A 14,714-nucleotide genomic window follows, 5' to 3' on the forward strand; every position below is an offset into this window, starting at 1 on the left:
AGCACCATTCTTGTCCTCAGTTTGTGTGTGGTATTCGACTAAAGTTAATAGAGCCAAGTTGTGATACCACACACAACCTAAGAGCAGGGGTGGCGCTGTTTTGGAAGAAAACAATTATGTTTTGTTTGTTTTTTTTTTATTCTGGAGAACCTTTTTAACTAGATCTATCTATCTATCTATCTATCTATCTATCTATCTATCTATCTATCTCTTTCCTATCTATCTATCTGATAAGTATGGGAAGATTGACATTTTTAAACAGAGGTAATTTACAAATCTATATAAGTTTCTGAAACCGGTAATTAAAAAAAAAAAATTGCTGGAGTACCACTTTAACTTACTTTAGCATAAGGTGTATGGTGCAGGTACAACAGGGGGGTCAGATGTGTTGGGGGCACTTGTGAAAATGTGACAACGGCTGAGCAGTAGTGTAACCCCCCAGTAGTGTAACCCCCTCTATGCAGCCTCTGTGTAGTATAGGCCTCTCTGTAGTGTAGCCCCCTCTATGCAGCCTCTGTGTAGTATAGGCCTCTCTGTAGTGTAGCCCCCTCTATGCAGCCTCTGTGTAGTATAGGCCTCTCTGTAGTGTAGCCCCCTCTATGCAGCCTTTGTGTAGTATAGGCCTTTCTGTAGTGTAGCCCCCTCTATGCAGCCTCTGTGTAGTATAGGCCTCTCTGTGGTATTGCCCCCCTCTCTGGAGTGCAGGCTTCTCTATTGTATTGCCCCCCTGTGTGTAGTACACCCCTCCCTCCTGTGTTTAGTACAGACCCATGTGCAGTCTCCATCATACTGAGTACAAATGCTGGGAAAGCTGGGTGACCTCCATCATACTGACTACAGGATACTGGGAAAGCTGGGTGACCTCCATCATACTGACTACAGGATACTGGGAAAGCTGGGTGACCTCCATCATACTGACTACAGGATACTGGGAAAGCTTGGTGATCTCCATTATACTGACTACAGGATACTGGGAAAGCTGGGTGATCTCCATTATACTGACTACAGGATACTGGGAAAGCTGAGTGATCTCCATTATACTGAATACAAGATTCTGGAAAGCTGGGTGACCTCCATCATACTGACTACAAGATACTGAAAAGCTGGGTGACCTCCATGACACTGACGACAGGATACTGGGAAAGCTGGGTGACCTCCATTATGCTGACTACAGGATACTGGGAAAGCTGGGTGATCTCCATTATGCTGACTACAGGATACTGGGAAAGCTGGGTGATCTCCATTATACTGACTACAGGATACTGGGAAAGCTGGGTGACCTCCATTATGCTGACTACAGGATACTGGGAAAGCTGGGTGACCTCCATTATACACTGACTACAGCAAGGATGTCACACTCAGGCCCTCCAGCTGTTGCAAGTCAGAGCTGTGTGTGTGTATATATATATATATATATATATATATATATATATCCTGCTGGTCACTTGGTCACTGCTGTATATATACAGTATATATAAATATACACTAGCAGGAGCCACATGTATGGCAGTGACCAAGTGACCGTCAGGAGCCATATATATATATATATATATATATATATATATATATATATATAAATATATATATATATATATATATATATATATATATATATATATAAAACTGGCTGCTGTGTCTGGTCAGTGGTGTGGGTGGTTGTGTGTGTGTGTGTGTTGTCACTCCTCTCACAGTACTTACTCCCCTCTCACAGTCCTCACTCCTCTCAGTCCTCACTACCCTCACACAGTCCTCACCCCTCTCAGTCCTCACTCCCCTCACACAGTCCTCACTCCCCTCTCACAGTCCTCACCCCCCTCACACAGTCCTCACTCCCCTCACACAGTCCTCACTCCCCTCACACAGTCCTCACTCCCCTCACACAGTCCTCACTCCCCCCACACAGTCCTCACTCCCCCCACACAGTCCTCACTCCCCTCACACAGTCCTCACTCCCCTCACACAGTCCTCACTCCCCTCACACAGTCCTCACTCCCCTCTCACAGTCCTCACTCCCCTCACACAGTCCTCACTCCCCTCACAGTCCTCACTCCCCACACAGTCCTCACTCCCCCCACACAGTCCTTACTCCCCTCTCACAGTCCTCACTCCTCTCACAGTCCTCACTCCCCTCACAGTCCTTACTCCCCTCACACAGTCCTTACTCCCCTCTCACAGTCCTCACTCCTCTCACAGTCCTCACTCCCCTCACACAGTCCTCACCCCTCTCAGTCCCCACTCCCCTCACACAGTCCTCACTTCTCTCACAGTCCTCACCCCTCTCAGTCCTCACCCCTCTCAGTCCTCACCCCTCTCAGTCCTCACTCCCCTCACACAGTCCTCACTCCTCTCAGTCCCCACTCCCCTCACACAGTCCTTACTCCCCTCTCACAGTCCTCACTCCTCTCACAGTCCTCACTTCCCTCACACAGTCCTCACCCCTCTCAGTCCTCACTCAGTCCCCACTCCCCTCACACAGTCCTCACTCCCCTCACAGTCCTCACTCCCCTCACAGTCCTCACTCCCCTCACACAGTCCTCACTCCCCTCACAGTCCTCACTCCCCTCACAGTCCTCACTCCCCTCACAGTCCTCACTCCCCTCACACAGTCCTTACTCCCCTCACACAGTCCTTACTCCCCTCACACAGTCCTTACTCCCCTCTCACAGTCCTCACTCCTCTCACAGTCCTCACTCCCCTCACACAGTCCTCACCCCTCTCAGTCCTCACTCCCCTCACACAGTCCTCACTCCTCTCACACAGTCCTCACTACCCTCACACAGTCCTCACTCCTCTCACAGTCCTCACTTCCCTCACACAGTCCTCACCCCTCTCAGTCCTCACACAGTCCTCACTCCCCTCACAGTCCTCACTCCCCTCACAGTCCTCACTCCCCTCACAGTCCTCACTCCCCTCACACAGTCCTTACTCCCCTCACACAGTCCTTACTCCCCTCACACAGTCCTTACTCCCCTCACACAGTCCTTACTCCCCTCTCACAGTCCTCACTCCTCTCACAGTCCTCACTCCCCTCACACAGTCCTCACCCCTCTCAGTCCTCACTCCCCTCACACAGTCCTCACTCCTCTCACACAGTCCTCACTACCCTCACACAGTCCTCACTCCTCTCACAGTCCTCACTTCCCTCACACAGTCCTCACCCCTCTCAGTCCTCACTCAGTCCCCACTCCCCTCACACAGTCCTCACTCCCCTCACAGTCCTCACTCCCCTCACAGTCCTCACTCCCCTCACAGTCCTCACTCCCCTCTCACAGTCCTCACTCCTCTCACAGTCCTCACTTCCCTCACACAGTCCTCACCCCTCTCAGTCCTCACTCAGTCCCCACTCCCCTCACACAGTCCTCACTCCCCTCACAGTCCTCACTCCCCTCACAGTCCTCACTCCCCTCTCACAGTCCTCACTCCTCTCACAGTCCTCACTTCCCTCACACAGTCCTCACCCCTCTCAGTCCTCACTTAGTCCCCACTCCCCTCACACAGTCCTCACTCTCCTCACAGTCCTCACTCCCCTCACAGTCCTCACTCCCCTCACAGTCCTCACTCCCCTCACAGTCCTCACTCCCCTCACACAGTCCTCACTCCCCTCACAGTCCTCACTCCCCTCACACAGTCCTTACTCCCCTCACACAGTCCTTACTCCCCTCACACAGTCCTTACTCCCCTCACACAGTCCTTACTCCCCTCTCACAGTCCTCACTCCTCTCACAGTCCTCGCTCCCCTCACACAGTCCTCACCCCTCTCAGTCCTCACTCCCCTCTCACAGTCCTCACTCCTCTCACAGTCCTCACTCCCCTCACAGTCCTTACTCCCCTCACACAATCCTTACTCCCCTCACACAGTCCTCACTCCTCTCACAGTCCTCACTCCCCTCACACAGTCCTCACCCCTCTCAGTCCCCACTCCCCTCACACAGTCCTCACTTCTCTCACAGTCCTCACCCCTCTCAGTCCTCACCCCTCTCAGTCCTCACTCCCCTCACACAGTCCTCACTCCTCTCAGTCCCCACTCCCCTCACACAGTCCTTACTCCCCTCTCACAGTCCTCACTCCTCTCACAGTCCTCACTTCCCTCACACAGTCCTCACCCCTCTCAGTCCTCACTCAGTCCCCACTCCCCTCACACAGTCCTCACTCCCCTCACAGTCCTCACTCCCCTCACAGTCCTCACTCCCCTCACACAGTCCTCACTCCCCTCACACAGTCCTCACTCCCCTCAGACAGTCCTTACTCCCCTCACACAGTCCTTACTCCCCTCACACAGTCCTTACTCCCCTCACACAGTCCTTACTCCCCTCTCACAGTCCTCACTCCTCTCACAGTCCTCACTCCCCTCACACAGTCCTCACCCCTCTCAGTCCTCACTCCCCTCACACAGTCCTCACTACCCTCACACAGTCCTCACTACCCTCACACAGTCCTCACTCCTCTCACACAGTCCTCACTACCCTCACACAGTCCTCACTCCTCTCAGTCCTTACTCCCCTCACAGTCCTCACTCCCCTCACACAGTCCTTACTCCTCTCACAGTCCTCACTCCCCTCAGTCCTTACTCCCCTCACACAGTCCTCACTCCCCTCACACAGTCCTCACTCCTCTCACACAGTCCTCACTCACCTCACACAGTCCTCACTCCCCTCACACAGTCCTCACTCGTCTCACACAGTCCTCACTCATCTCACACAGTTTTCACTTGTCTCACACAGTCCTCACTCGTCTCACACAGTCCTCACTCGTCTCACACAGTCCTCACTCGTCTCACACAGTCCTCACTCGTCTCACACAGTCCTCACTCGTCTCACACAGTCCTCACACTGTACCTGACAACGTCCAGAGCTGCTGCTGGATGTCTTCACAGTCCCCCCTGGCAGCCATAGACGGTGAGGATCCCTCCAGCTGCTGTCCTCCCTCCTCACACAACCTTTTGCAGCCAGTGAGGGAGAGGAGGGGGAGGGGCCAGCAGCAGCAGCCTGTAGGAGCGTGTAGAAGGAAGCAGCAGGAAGAAGATCCAGCCCTGGCCGGGCTCGGCATCCGACAGCTGAGCGGGCCCCTCAGGAGCAGGGACCCGCTATTCCCAGGTGCAGTTTCCCTCTTGGGGGCCACTACAGACATGTATCCTCACTCCTCTCACAGTCCTCACTCCCCTCACACAGTCCTCACTCCCCTCACACAGTCCTTACTCCCCTCACACAGTCCTTACTCCCCTCTCACAGTCCTCACAGTCCTCACTCCCCTCACAGTCCTCACTCCCCTCACACAGTCCTCACTCCCCTCACACAGTCCTCACTCCCCTCACACAGTCCTCACTCCCCTCACACAGTCCTCACTACCCTCACACTGTCCTCACTCCTCTCACACAGTCCTCACTACCCTCACACAGTCCTCACTACCCTCACACAGTCCTCACTACCCTCACACAGTCCTCACTCGTCTCACACAGTCCTCACTCCTCTCACACAGTCCTCACTACCCTCACACAGTCCTCACTCCTCTCAGTCCTTACTCCCCTCACACAGTCTTCACTCCCCTCACACAGTCCTCACTCCCCTCACACAGTCCTCACTCCTCTCACACAGTCCTCACTCCTCTCACAGTCCTCACTCCCCTCACACAGTCCTCACTCGTCTCACACAGTCCTCACTCGTCTCACACAGTCCTCACTCGTCTCACACAGTCCTCACTCCTCTCACACAGTCCTCACTCGTCTTACACAGTCCTCACTCCTCTCACACAGTCCTCACTCCTCTCACAGTCTTCACTCCCCTCACACAGTCCTCACTCCCCTCACACAGTCCTCACACTGTACCTGACAACGTCCAGAGCTGCTGCTGGACGTCTTCACAGTCCCCCCTGGCAGCCATAGACGGTGAGGATCCCTCCAGCTGCTGTCCTCCCTCCTCACACAACGTTTTGCAGCCAGTGAGGGAGAGGAGGGGGAGGGGCCAGCAGCAGCAGCCTGTAGGAGCGTGTAGAAGGAAGCAGCAGGAAGCACCAAGTTCCCCGGACCTGGCAGCCTGGCCTTATACCAAACACAGTAGGGTATGCAGAGCCGTGATGGCAGGCAGCGTCCCGGCAGCGCAGCAGTTAACAAAATTTACTAGTAAAAGGGAGAAGAGGTAGGAGATCCTACACAGTGTCCCAGGCATTGGGTGACTTGAGCGGGCAGAGGGTGACCAGGTCTCCTCTACAGTTCGTATCTTCCTGCACTCCAAGGTGGGTAAAACAGGCGCAGGTTCAAGGGGTAATAGTGATATAAAATATCATAAAATTTATTTAAAAAATTATGCCAGCGACACAACGGGTTTCGAGAACGGTCCGGTCTCTTTATCAAGTGTCTAAATGATAAATGATTAAGATACCGGACCGGTCTCGAAACGCGTTGTATCGCTGGCATAATTCTTTTAATAAATATTATGATATTTTATATCATTATTACCCCTTGGACCTGTGCCTGTTTTACCCGAATTGGAGTAGAGGAGGATTCTGACTGTCTTTAATCCCTGTGGGAGTTGCTGCGGTTTATTCACATGCTATCAGTAAGAGTTGTGCCTTACACCAGCACAACCTGCTCAGTTGAGCGTTCTATGTGCTTACTTTCACCACTTCAGCCCTGTCTGAATTACGCTATGGAGCGATGTCTTATATTTTTTTTCTCTACAGTTCGTCTGTCGCCCACCACCTGCTTCAGGGGTCCCACCGTGTCCTGGATGACATCAATAAAGCACTGGATGCAGGTTGGGCCCGCTGCTGGCCATGTTGTTGTAAGCAGAAATATTTGGGTGTACCAGCCCCAGGTGGTTGGATAATGCAGTACCAGAGATGGGAGGAAGGGTGACTAGGGGTTTCGGCCGGGTTGGGGGTGGGGATGCACTCTGAGAGGGGGGGGGACCCTGTGGGTATGCGCTGTCATACTGGGGGTGACAGAAGTGGCAAAAGGTGTCATGGGATCAGTGGGCAGCACGGTGGCTCAGTGATTAGCACTGTAGCCTTGCAGCGCTGGGGTCCTGGGTTTAAATCCCATCCCATTATTATTATTCCACAGATATGCATCCATGGAATCGGTGAAAAACACGGATCCCATAGACTTCTATTGGGGGATCTGTGCCGTGAACTGCCTCTGCACTAGGACATGTCCAATTTTTTTTGCAGGGCGGATCACAGAGCAGGTTGTGTAAATAGAATCTTAAAAACCACAAAGAAAAGGGACAGAATACATAAAATGCACAAACCTGGAGAACACACAAATTGCACCCATGGTTGATACTAAAGCTTGTTCAGCTGCAGCCATTTCTGTGTTCTCCAGGCTTGTGAATTTTATCTATTCTGTCCCTTTTCTTTTTGCACTCCTCACCCATATGTGACCAATTACCAGGAAGTGATGTGCATGGTAAGTACCTCTTCTATCCCAGCCTAGCTGGGAGCAAATGGAGTAGGCTTTTAGATCTGTTCACACTAGGGGGGACATTTATTAAGTTCGACGTTTTCTGCGCCGGGCTTAAAAATGTCCCTACAGCTCCGACAGTAAACTGATTTATGTAGAGGCGCAATACCTCTACATAAATCCTGTGCTCACCAGCCTGTGCACTGAGAAAACCTACGCCAGCTCACATCAATTCCTGATCATTTTTCTGCAAGAAAAATAATAAATTAAGCAGACCCAGAGTCGGCGCCCCACGTTCCACCCCCTCCACACCCCCTCCCCGCCCCCGGCGTACCGGACGGAAAATGGCCAAATGCGAATATTTATTCCCAAAACGGCCTATTGGGAACAAATTTATTCGCATTTGGCCATTTTCTGCCATGTTATGCATTTTTGCATAAATGTCCCCCCCTAGGTGTTCGCTGTCTGCCATTGACTCTGCTGGCCATGCTGGCGGAGTGGTGCAGCTTTAGCACCACCCCTAAAGCCTCACCACCCCAGGGCTTGGTTCTGCGACAGTGGGGTCGCTGGGCTGCTGGGCTGCTCCCCCCTGTGGGCACTGACCTTGCGGCGGTGGTGGTCGCCGGCGAATACTGCACCATGGCTAGAGTAGGGATTCAGTATATCAGAAGACCTGCACGTGAGGCAATATGGTTTGATCAAATTATATACTAGTATTTTACTTTATACTTTATTATTAACCATAGGTGCGATGTGCAGCCATTTCTGTGTTCTCCAGGATTGTGTGTAGTCTATAGTGCATCTTGCCCTCACCCCCTAAAGTGCTTCAGTCGGGCAGCAGTATAATACAACCATAGGTTGGGCACCACAAGTCCCCCATTACTACTTTGAAGAGTTTCTGGCCTAATTGTCTGTCCTACATTACACAATGAACACTCAGTAAAATTCATTCATTCCTGTGACAGTGGCCAAACTCTTCTATTATTGCCAGGGCTATGCAGTATCAGCCATGTTGAAACCCAATGTTCAGGCAGCAGCCTCCCCCCCCTCCCCACTCCCTCACAAAATGATGTAATAAATTTGGCCTGTTATAGGTCTTTTGAGTTTCTTAAAGGAAGTATCTATAATCTTTTCAAGGGTGTTTTAAGGCAGCTGTACTATTTCCTGTTGTGACTCGGGTTAAAGATTAAATCTACTAAGCACCTTCAGTTACAGTACCTACAATATAAAATGTTAGGAATAAATATGGGTGTGTGAAAATATTTTTTATGTGGGAATTGTATTTTCAGCTCTAGGTGACAGGAACCTCCATGTTCTGCAATATGGGTCAAATGGGATTCATCACAGATAATGTAATTTACATTAACACTTTTCTTGACAAGCAAATCACACTAACCTTTGAATTACCCTTACCTCTTAAAGGGCTTGTTCCTGAGCAGGTCCCCAGGCTATGGAGCATGGCTGAACTGAGTAAAAGGCATACACATGCCTCCTGCTCAGCCTGCTAAGAGTTAAGTGAAGATGCTTTGCACCACCACTTAACTCTTCTGGGGTAAGACACACACAACTGTGTAGCCTATATCACAGACATGTAAGTGTTGCCTTAGTACTGAAAGGCTGGGTTCCCCCATTGAATTTTATTATGTACTGTAAATGCAGTGTGGGAACAGCATTTTCAGCAGTGCTAGCAACTGTGGCTAGTGTATGCAGACAGGACTGGAATTTTCATTTCCCGAGTGCCTTCTGGAGTTCACAACCGCAGGCACTAGCCACAGCCACTAATGCGACAGGGAAGAGCACCCTCATTTACTAACATATTTTCTCTCTTTTTTTTGTTTGTTTAGATACCGCTATCCTATGGACTATATTCACACTACTTCACACTTGTCCATGCCAGGAGCACCAGGGCCATTGCTAAGGGACTATTCTTTTCTCAAACACTACAAGAAGCAGGAGGTACGTCTCAAAGGAAACACTGCAGGAAGCAGTCTATAAAATCCCCAGCTAAAGGAGTTTACAGAAGGCCCTTCTCTCAGTCAATCTCTATATTTTTCTACTTCAGTCACACTGTTCCAGGCAGAGTACATTTCTACATTAGACAAGGCCCCTCTGTAACCCCTCTCCTCTATACTCTCTACTACAAAGCACTCTCTTCCTTAAAGCATCGGGTCTCTACCTCAACTACTAGCACCTAAGTCTCTTGCAAGATTGTATCTTTTGTATTGCACTACGTTTCTCTTAAGTAAACTGTTCTACTTTGCTGAAGCACTGGACTCTGGGTTATCTCTTCCGCACCCGCTCACATCTGTACACTTGGGTTAATCTATTTTTTCTGCTGGTGAGGCGCTAGACTGTGCAGGGTGGGTCCTACACCATGACAAGTGCCCAAGTGACCCTAGACCCACTCAGCCACCACACAATAGTACCAGCTGACCCGGCAAGGAGATCACCTAAACAAACACTCCCCACGCCTCGCCGCACTGTATTTTGATTTTGAATCATACATTGTGTCTAGCTTCTTATTCATGTATACATCTCTTTACCTTTGTATGCACAAGCACAATGGAATACTAGTGGGGATAAGTGCCATTTTGGCCTTGGGCACTGATAACTAATAAGTATAGCGCAGGTGCATTGGGTTTGTTTTCCCTATTACGCCATGAGATAGTGTATTATGTGTACATGCGCATTGAACTGACTATATCTTGTGAGCGCCATCTTGGCATAGGTGCTATCTTGAAATGTGCGGATTGATCTTGGCAGAATGGTTTTATGTTTAAATGATTACAAAGATACGCCACATCATATATTGAATTTCCATTCGCTGACTCATTTCTATGTCTGCAAGTGCTTCTTTGGCATGCGCACACGTATTGGAACACTAACACTAACCATTATTGCAGCGCAGACGCACTAGTTGGGCTCACTGCTGGGAGCACCATCTTGGCCCCACTGACCCACAGGTCCCATACACTTACAGGTTGGTTTTACACAGCTTTATATTATTAACAATTATTATTATGTGTATTTGTACAAGCCCTCAAGGGGCATACTGTACCCCTGACGAAATTCCAGGTGTGGAATGTAACGCATAGGGTTCAGATCCCCACATGACTGTGGAACCCCTCACATGGTGATATTGTTTCCAGCCATCTATAGCTCTGGTCACTTTATTGGTTAACTTCTGCTGTATGACTTTGCACATAGGAAGTTGGTATTATATTGATTTACTTATAGCTACATTGTTTACATTTTGGCACTTTATTTACCCATGACCGGTAAAGTTACACATAGATGTATTTCTTTGGCTGCTAATTGATCTGTTAACATGTAGAGAGTGGGGGGCTCCCCCCTATATTGTATAGGTTGTGGGTAATGTTAGGGACCATATGTATTGAATAGATCCCTCAGGATGTTGTTCTTAATTGTTTTTAATTGGATCTAGGGTTTGAACATTTCTGTGTTATATATTTGTTGAATAAAGCATTGTATTATATTTCTTTATACCTCAGTGATCCTCTCATTTATGAGATACCCCCTTTTTTCTCTCTGTCCTTGTAATACATCCTTGTACTACTAGGCTGCTGCTGTTTGTTTGTTTTTTTACCTGACTGATTATGAAGCATAGGAGGTGTCCTACATGCTACATTGTGTTTGAAACAACAAAAGAAAAAAATGTGTAAGACCCCCGTTTTATTTTTTACCTGCCTATGAAACGTAGGATACCCCAATGTTTCATAACCAGCTAGGCAGAAAACCAAACAGCAGCAGCCTAGCAGTACAAGGGACATTTATTTTGTCCCCTTCCAGCCTAATAATACCAGCCTGCTACCACCTCAGACCCTGAGTGCCATTTTTTGATGCTCTGGGTCTGCTGGTACCCAGCTCTTCCCAGTACTCCTATAGCGTTGGGTACATGGGTAATAATTAAAGGGGTTAGTGATAGCCTTTTTACAGGCTAACACTGAGCCCCAGCTTAGTTAGGGACGCTGTCCTTTAGACGTTTTTCACTACTGAGCTGAAAAGTAATAAAATAAAAACAACAGTAGTGATAAATTATTATTATAATAAGAACACTCCTACACCTCTTCTTGACAATTAAGTTTTAAAAAGAAATCCACCAGTGTTAAAGGCTGCGGTCGCACTACTGCTCCCAGCCCGCCTGCTCTGTGCTCCTCTGATCACATGGAGAGCCGACTCTTTGCTGCAGCAGCGTCTCGCACTGTTGTCTGTGGCTACCCTCTGTCTCCTCCTCAGACACCCTTTCCCTCCTCTCCTCAGACACCGACCCTGCTACAATTTAAAGGGCCAGCGAAACATTCATTGGTGCAGGACCCACACATCTAGTATTTAACTCAGCCTCTTCCTATCCATTCTGCCGGATCTTTAGTGCCTCTAGCCGATTGAGAAAGCTATGTTCCTGTACCTCATATCACCTCACTGCCTCCACAAGCAAGTCACACCAGGGGTCACCTGCTGTAGCAAGTCCATCCTGTCTTCCAACGGGTTCTGGTGAGAACCAGTGGCTCTTTAGACTCTGCTCCCTGGTGTGGCTTATACCATCGCTTGTACTGGTCCAGTGGATCCACTATCTCAGGTCATTACAACTGGTTTTCGATGAAGTCCACTGAATCTAACGTATGAATGGGTTTTGGGTTGCACTTCGGCATTCCATCTTTAAAAGGTTCGCCATCACTGTCATAGGGGGTCCAACAATTGTACCCCAGCTATCAGTTTTCCCCTATCCTGTGAAAAGTTTTAATGGACATAGCTAGCTGTTGCGTCCCCTTAATGAGATTAGGACCGTTTTAGTCCTACCCACCTGGGAAAGCCATGCAGCATATGCAAAGTGTCTCAAAAAGTGCAGAGTGTCTCGAAAAGAGTGGAGGCTGCTCTCATTTTTACACTAGTCAATTGTCAGATCTAGCAGTGGTCCTTGAAGCCAAATCCCCCCTGTTCACTATTTTATGTTAATTTGTATTAAAGGAAAATTCTGGGCAGGGACATTTTTTTCAAAAGTGCCGGGGAGGGTGAAAAAAATAACATGCACTTACTAGTGCCCACATATTCCAAATCCGGGTCCCCTGTTGCCTCCTCACTTGAGAGAAGACCTGGGACATAATGTTCTTGGCCCGCTCAGCCAGTGAGTGGCAGAGGCTCTCCCTCGCTATGGCCGCTGGCTGGCTGAGCGGGCCAGGTCCCCTCTCAAACCAGGAAGCAGCTGGAGACTGGGGGACCAGACCAGCTGCGGTAGGCAGCCACCAGCACTGGAGCCAGGGAGGTAAGTGCATGTTATTTTTTCAAAAAAATCTCCGTGTCTCGAGTTCTCCTTTATTCACTTTCTGAGAAATACCCTTAGGCACAAAACAACTTTTGTTTTAGCAGCTCATCCTAGTGTGTTTTTGTCAGCTAAAGGTATAGGTGTAATCTTATGGTGTAATGAGTGCACAAAATCATATAGACAGGTCTGTAGTTGTGTTAGAAGAAAGAAAGTTACAGTCTACTTTCATCCCAGCTGATTAAAAGACGAGCTCGGGCATGATGTTGTGCTGCTCTATTGGTTGGGGTCACTGTGCCTACCAATGACACTGGAGGAATCAATATCTTTAAAGGGGTTATCTAGAATTACAAAAACTTGGCTTACTTCTGGAAACAGTGCCACTTTCTGTGTGTCATCATTTTATGTGTAGTATTGCAGCTCACTTCCACTGAATGGAGCAGAGTTGTAATATCCCACATGAGGACTAGTGTGATGCTGTGTTCTTTTAAGAAAGCAACAACTCTTTTCCCTGAAAGTAGATTCTGCTACCTAACACTAAGATATCTTGCATGTTTCTCATAATATAAGGAATTGCAATAAAATTAATTCTAAAAGAATAATAATTAGGGATTTGTGACCCTTCAGTGACTTCCCTTAAATCACACATCCCTGCAGACTATCAAGGCATATGATCATTTAGATTTGTGAACAATAAGGGTTTTAAGTGTAACGTTTAGATTTATATTATAATAATTAAGTAAGTAAGTAAGTAGAAAGCAGATTACCATGATTGGATGGAGTCCTTCTGGGGAGACTCTAACTCTGCTAGTCTTCTGGATCTTACAATGCCACCATAATCCACATATCGGTTGAAGGAGTCATTCTTTGTCCCTGTGCTTGTATGTTTAGTAAAAAGTTAGTTATTGCAGAAGTTCCTCTATTAGTCACCCACTTCCTTCTTGCTTATTGTCAGCTTTTTGAAAATATCATTTTGCTCGGGGTGGAGTATCTGAGCACTCGGAAGAGTCTCAAGTAATCCTTTAACCTAAACCAACAGCTAATGAAAACCTTTTTGGACATCTATGACCACATTTCTGGATTTAAGTGGTGTATGTCAATAGTCAAAGTGTAAAATGTAGGCCACACGTGCTGCACTGTATGTTAGGATTTAGTTTTACTATATATACAGACTTCTAACTAGAGTGCAATGCATCTCCTGCCAACACCATTTTACATCTGTAAGTGTCCAGGTGTAAATCTTTCATACCCATGCCCAAAGTATACATAACTAACAGTACTATTAGGCAAAGCGATTGTTAATGATAAACGATCGCAAACAAGAGCTACCTGAAATCATTCACCATATTACACAGAATGATAGACGTTAGTTACCATTGTTACTACGATCGCTAACTCCATCTGATCCCAGTAAAAGAATGAACAATGTGGAATTACACTGAACGATTAGCGAATAGAGATCAATGAGGAGCACTTGATCAAGTAGATATTCAATCAATGTTTTTGAATACACAGTAAAAATTAGATTCCCCTCCCACCTTCTCTGGCGCCTTTTTTGGACCAATAACTATACGGGGGCATATGTGTGACAGGCCCTTGGAGCACACTGGCATCGTGAGAACCGCGTCTACATTCACTGGCTTACTTACTCATGTGACCTCCAGAGTAAAAGAACTTGGGATTTCCTGCTCGTCGTCAGACTCCATCTTGGACCTATACAGGGAGATTATTTGCAGCAGGGAAAGTTAGGTTTTAGCAATGTTTACGCATGAGGGACCCCCCAACCCCTTTTTAGGACTACAACTACACACAGCACAGTTTTAGCACACTATATACAGTGATTGTATTAGCGGCTAGCAGTCCATCAGTGTGTTCTCACGGATAGTGTTCATTAAACTGTTCAAAAAAAGTTAAGTTTGATTCGAATATCTCGATTTTCTCAAACTCGAAGCGAACCGAACTTAACTGTTCATTCAAGTTAGCGTTCGAGTTTGAGTTAGTGTTCGAGCACCTTTTTTGCCAGCCAATCAGTAGAGAGCA

The 14,714-nt window shown here is 48.0% G+C and overlaps 1 protein-coding gene across 2 annotated transcripts in view; it reads right to left on the minus strand.

Annotated features, from left to right (window-relative positions):
- Positions 1-13,552, minus strand: part of MYO1F (myosin IF) — a 228,107-nt gene extending 214,555 nt beyond the window's left edge. For both annotated transcript variants that reach the window (XM_069976647.1, XM_069976646.1), the window contains exon 1: positions 13,442-13,552. In XM_069976647.1, the coding sequence (XP_069832748.1) occupies positions 13,442-13,444 (3 nt within the window). In that variant the 5' untranslated portion in view covers positions 13,445-13,552. The remainder of the gene's footprint in view (positions 1-13,441) is intronic.
- Between the last annotated feature and the right edge of the window lie 1,162 nt (positions 13,553-14,714).

This window comes from Dendropsophus ebraccatus, chromosome 7, assembly GCF_027789765.1.
Source record: "Dendropsophus ebraccatus isolate aDenEbr1 chromosome 7, aDenEbr1.pat, whole genome shotgun sequence".
NCBI lineage: Eukaryota > Metazoa > Chordata > Amphibia > Anura > Hylidae > Dendropsophus > Dendropsophus ebraccatus.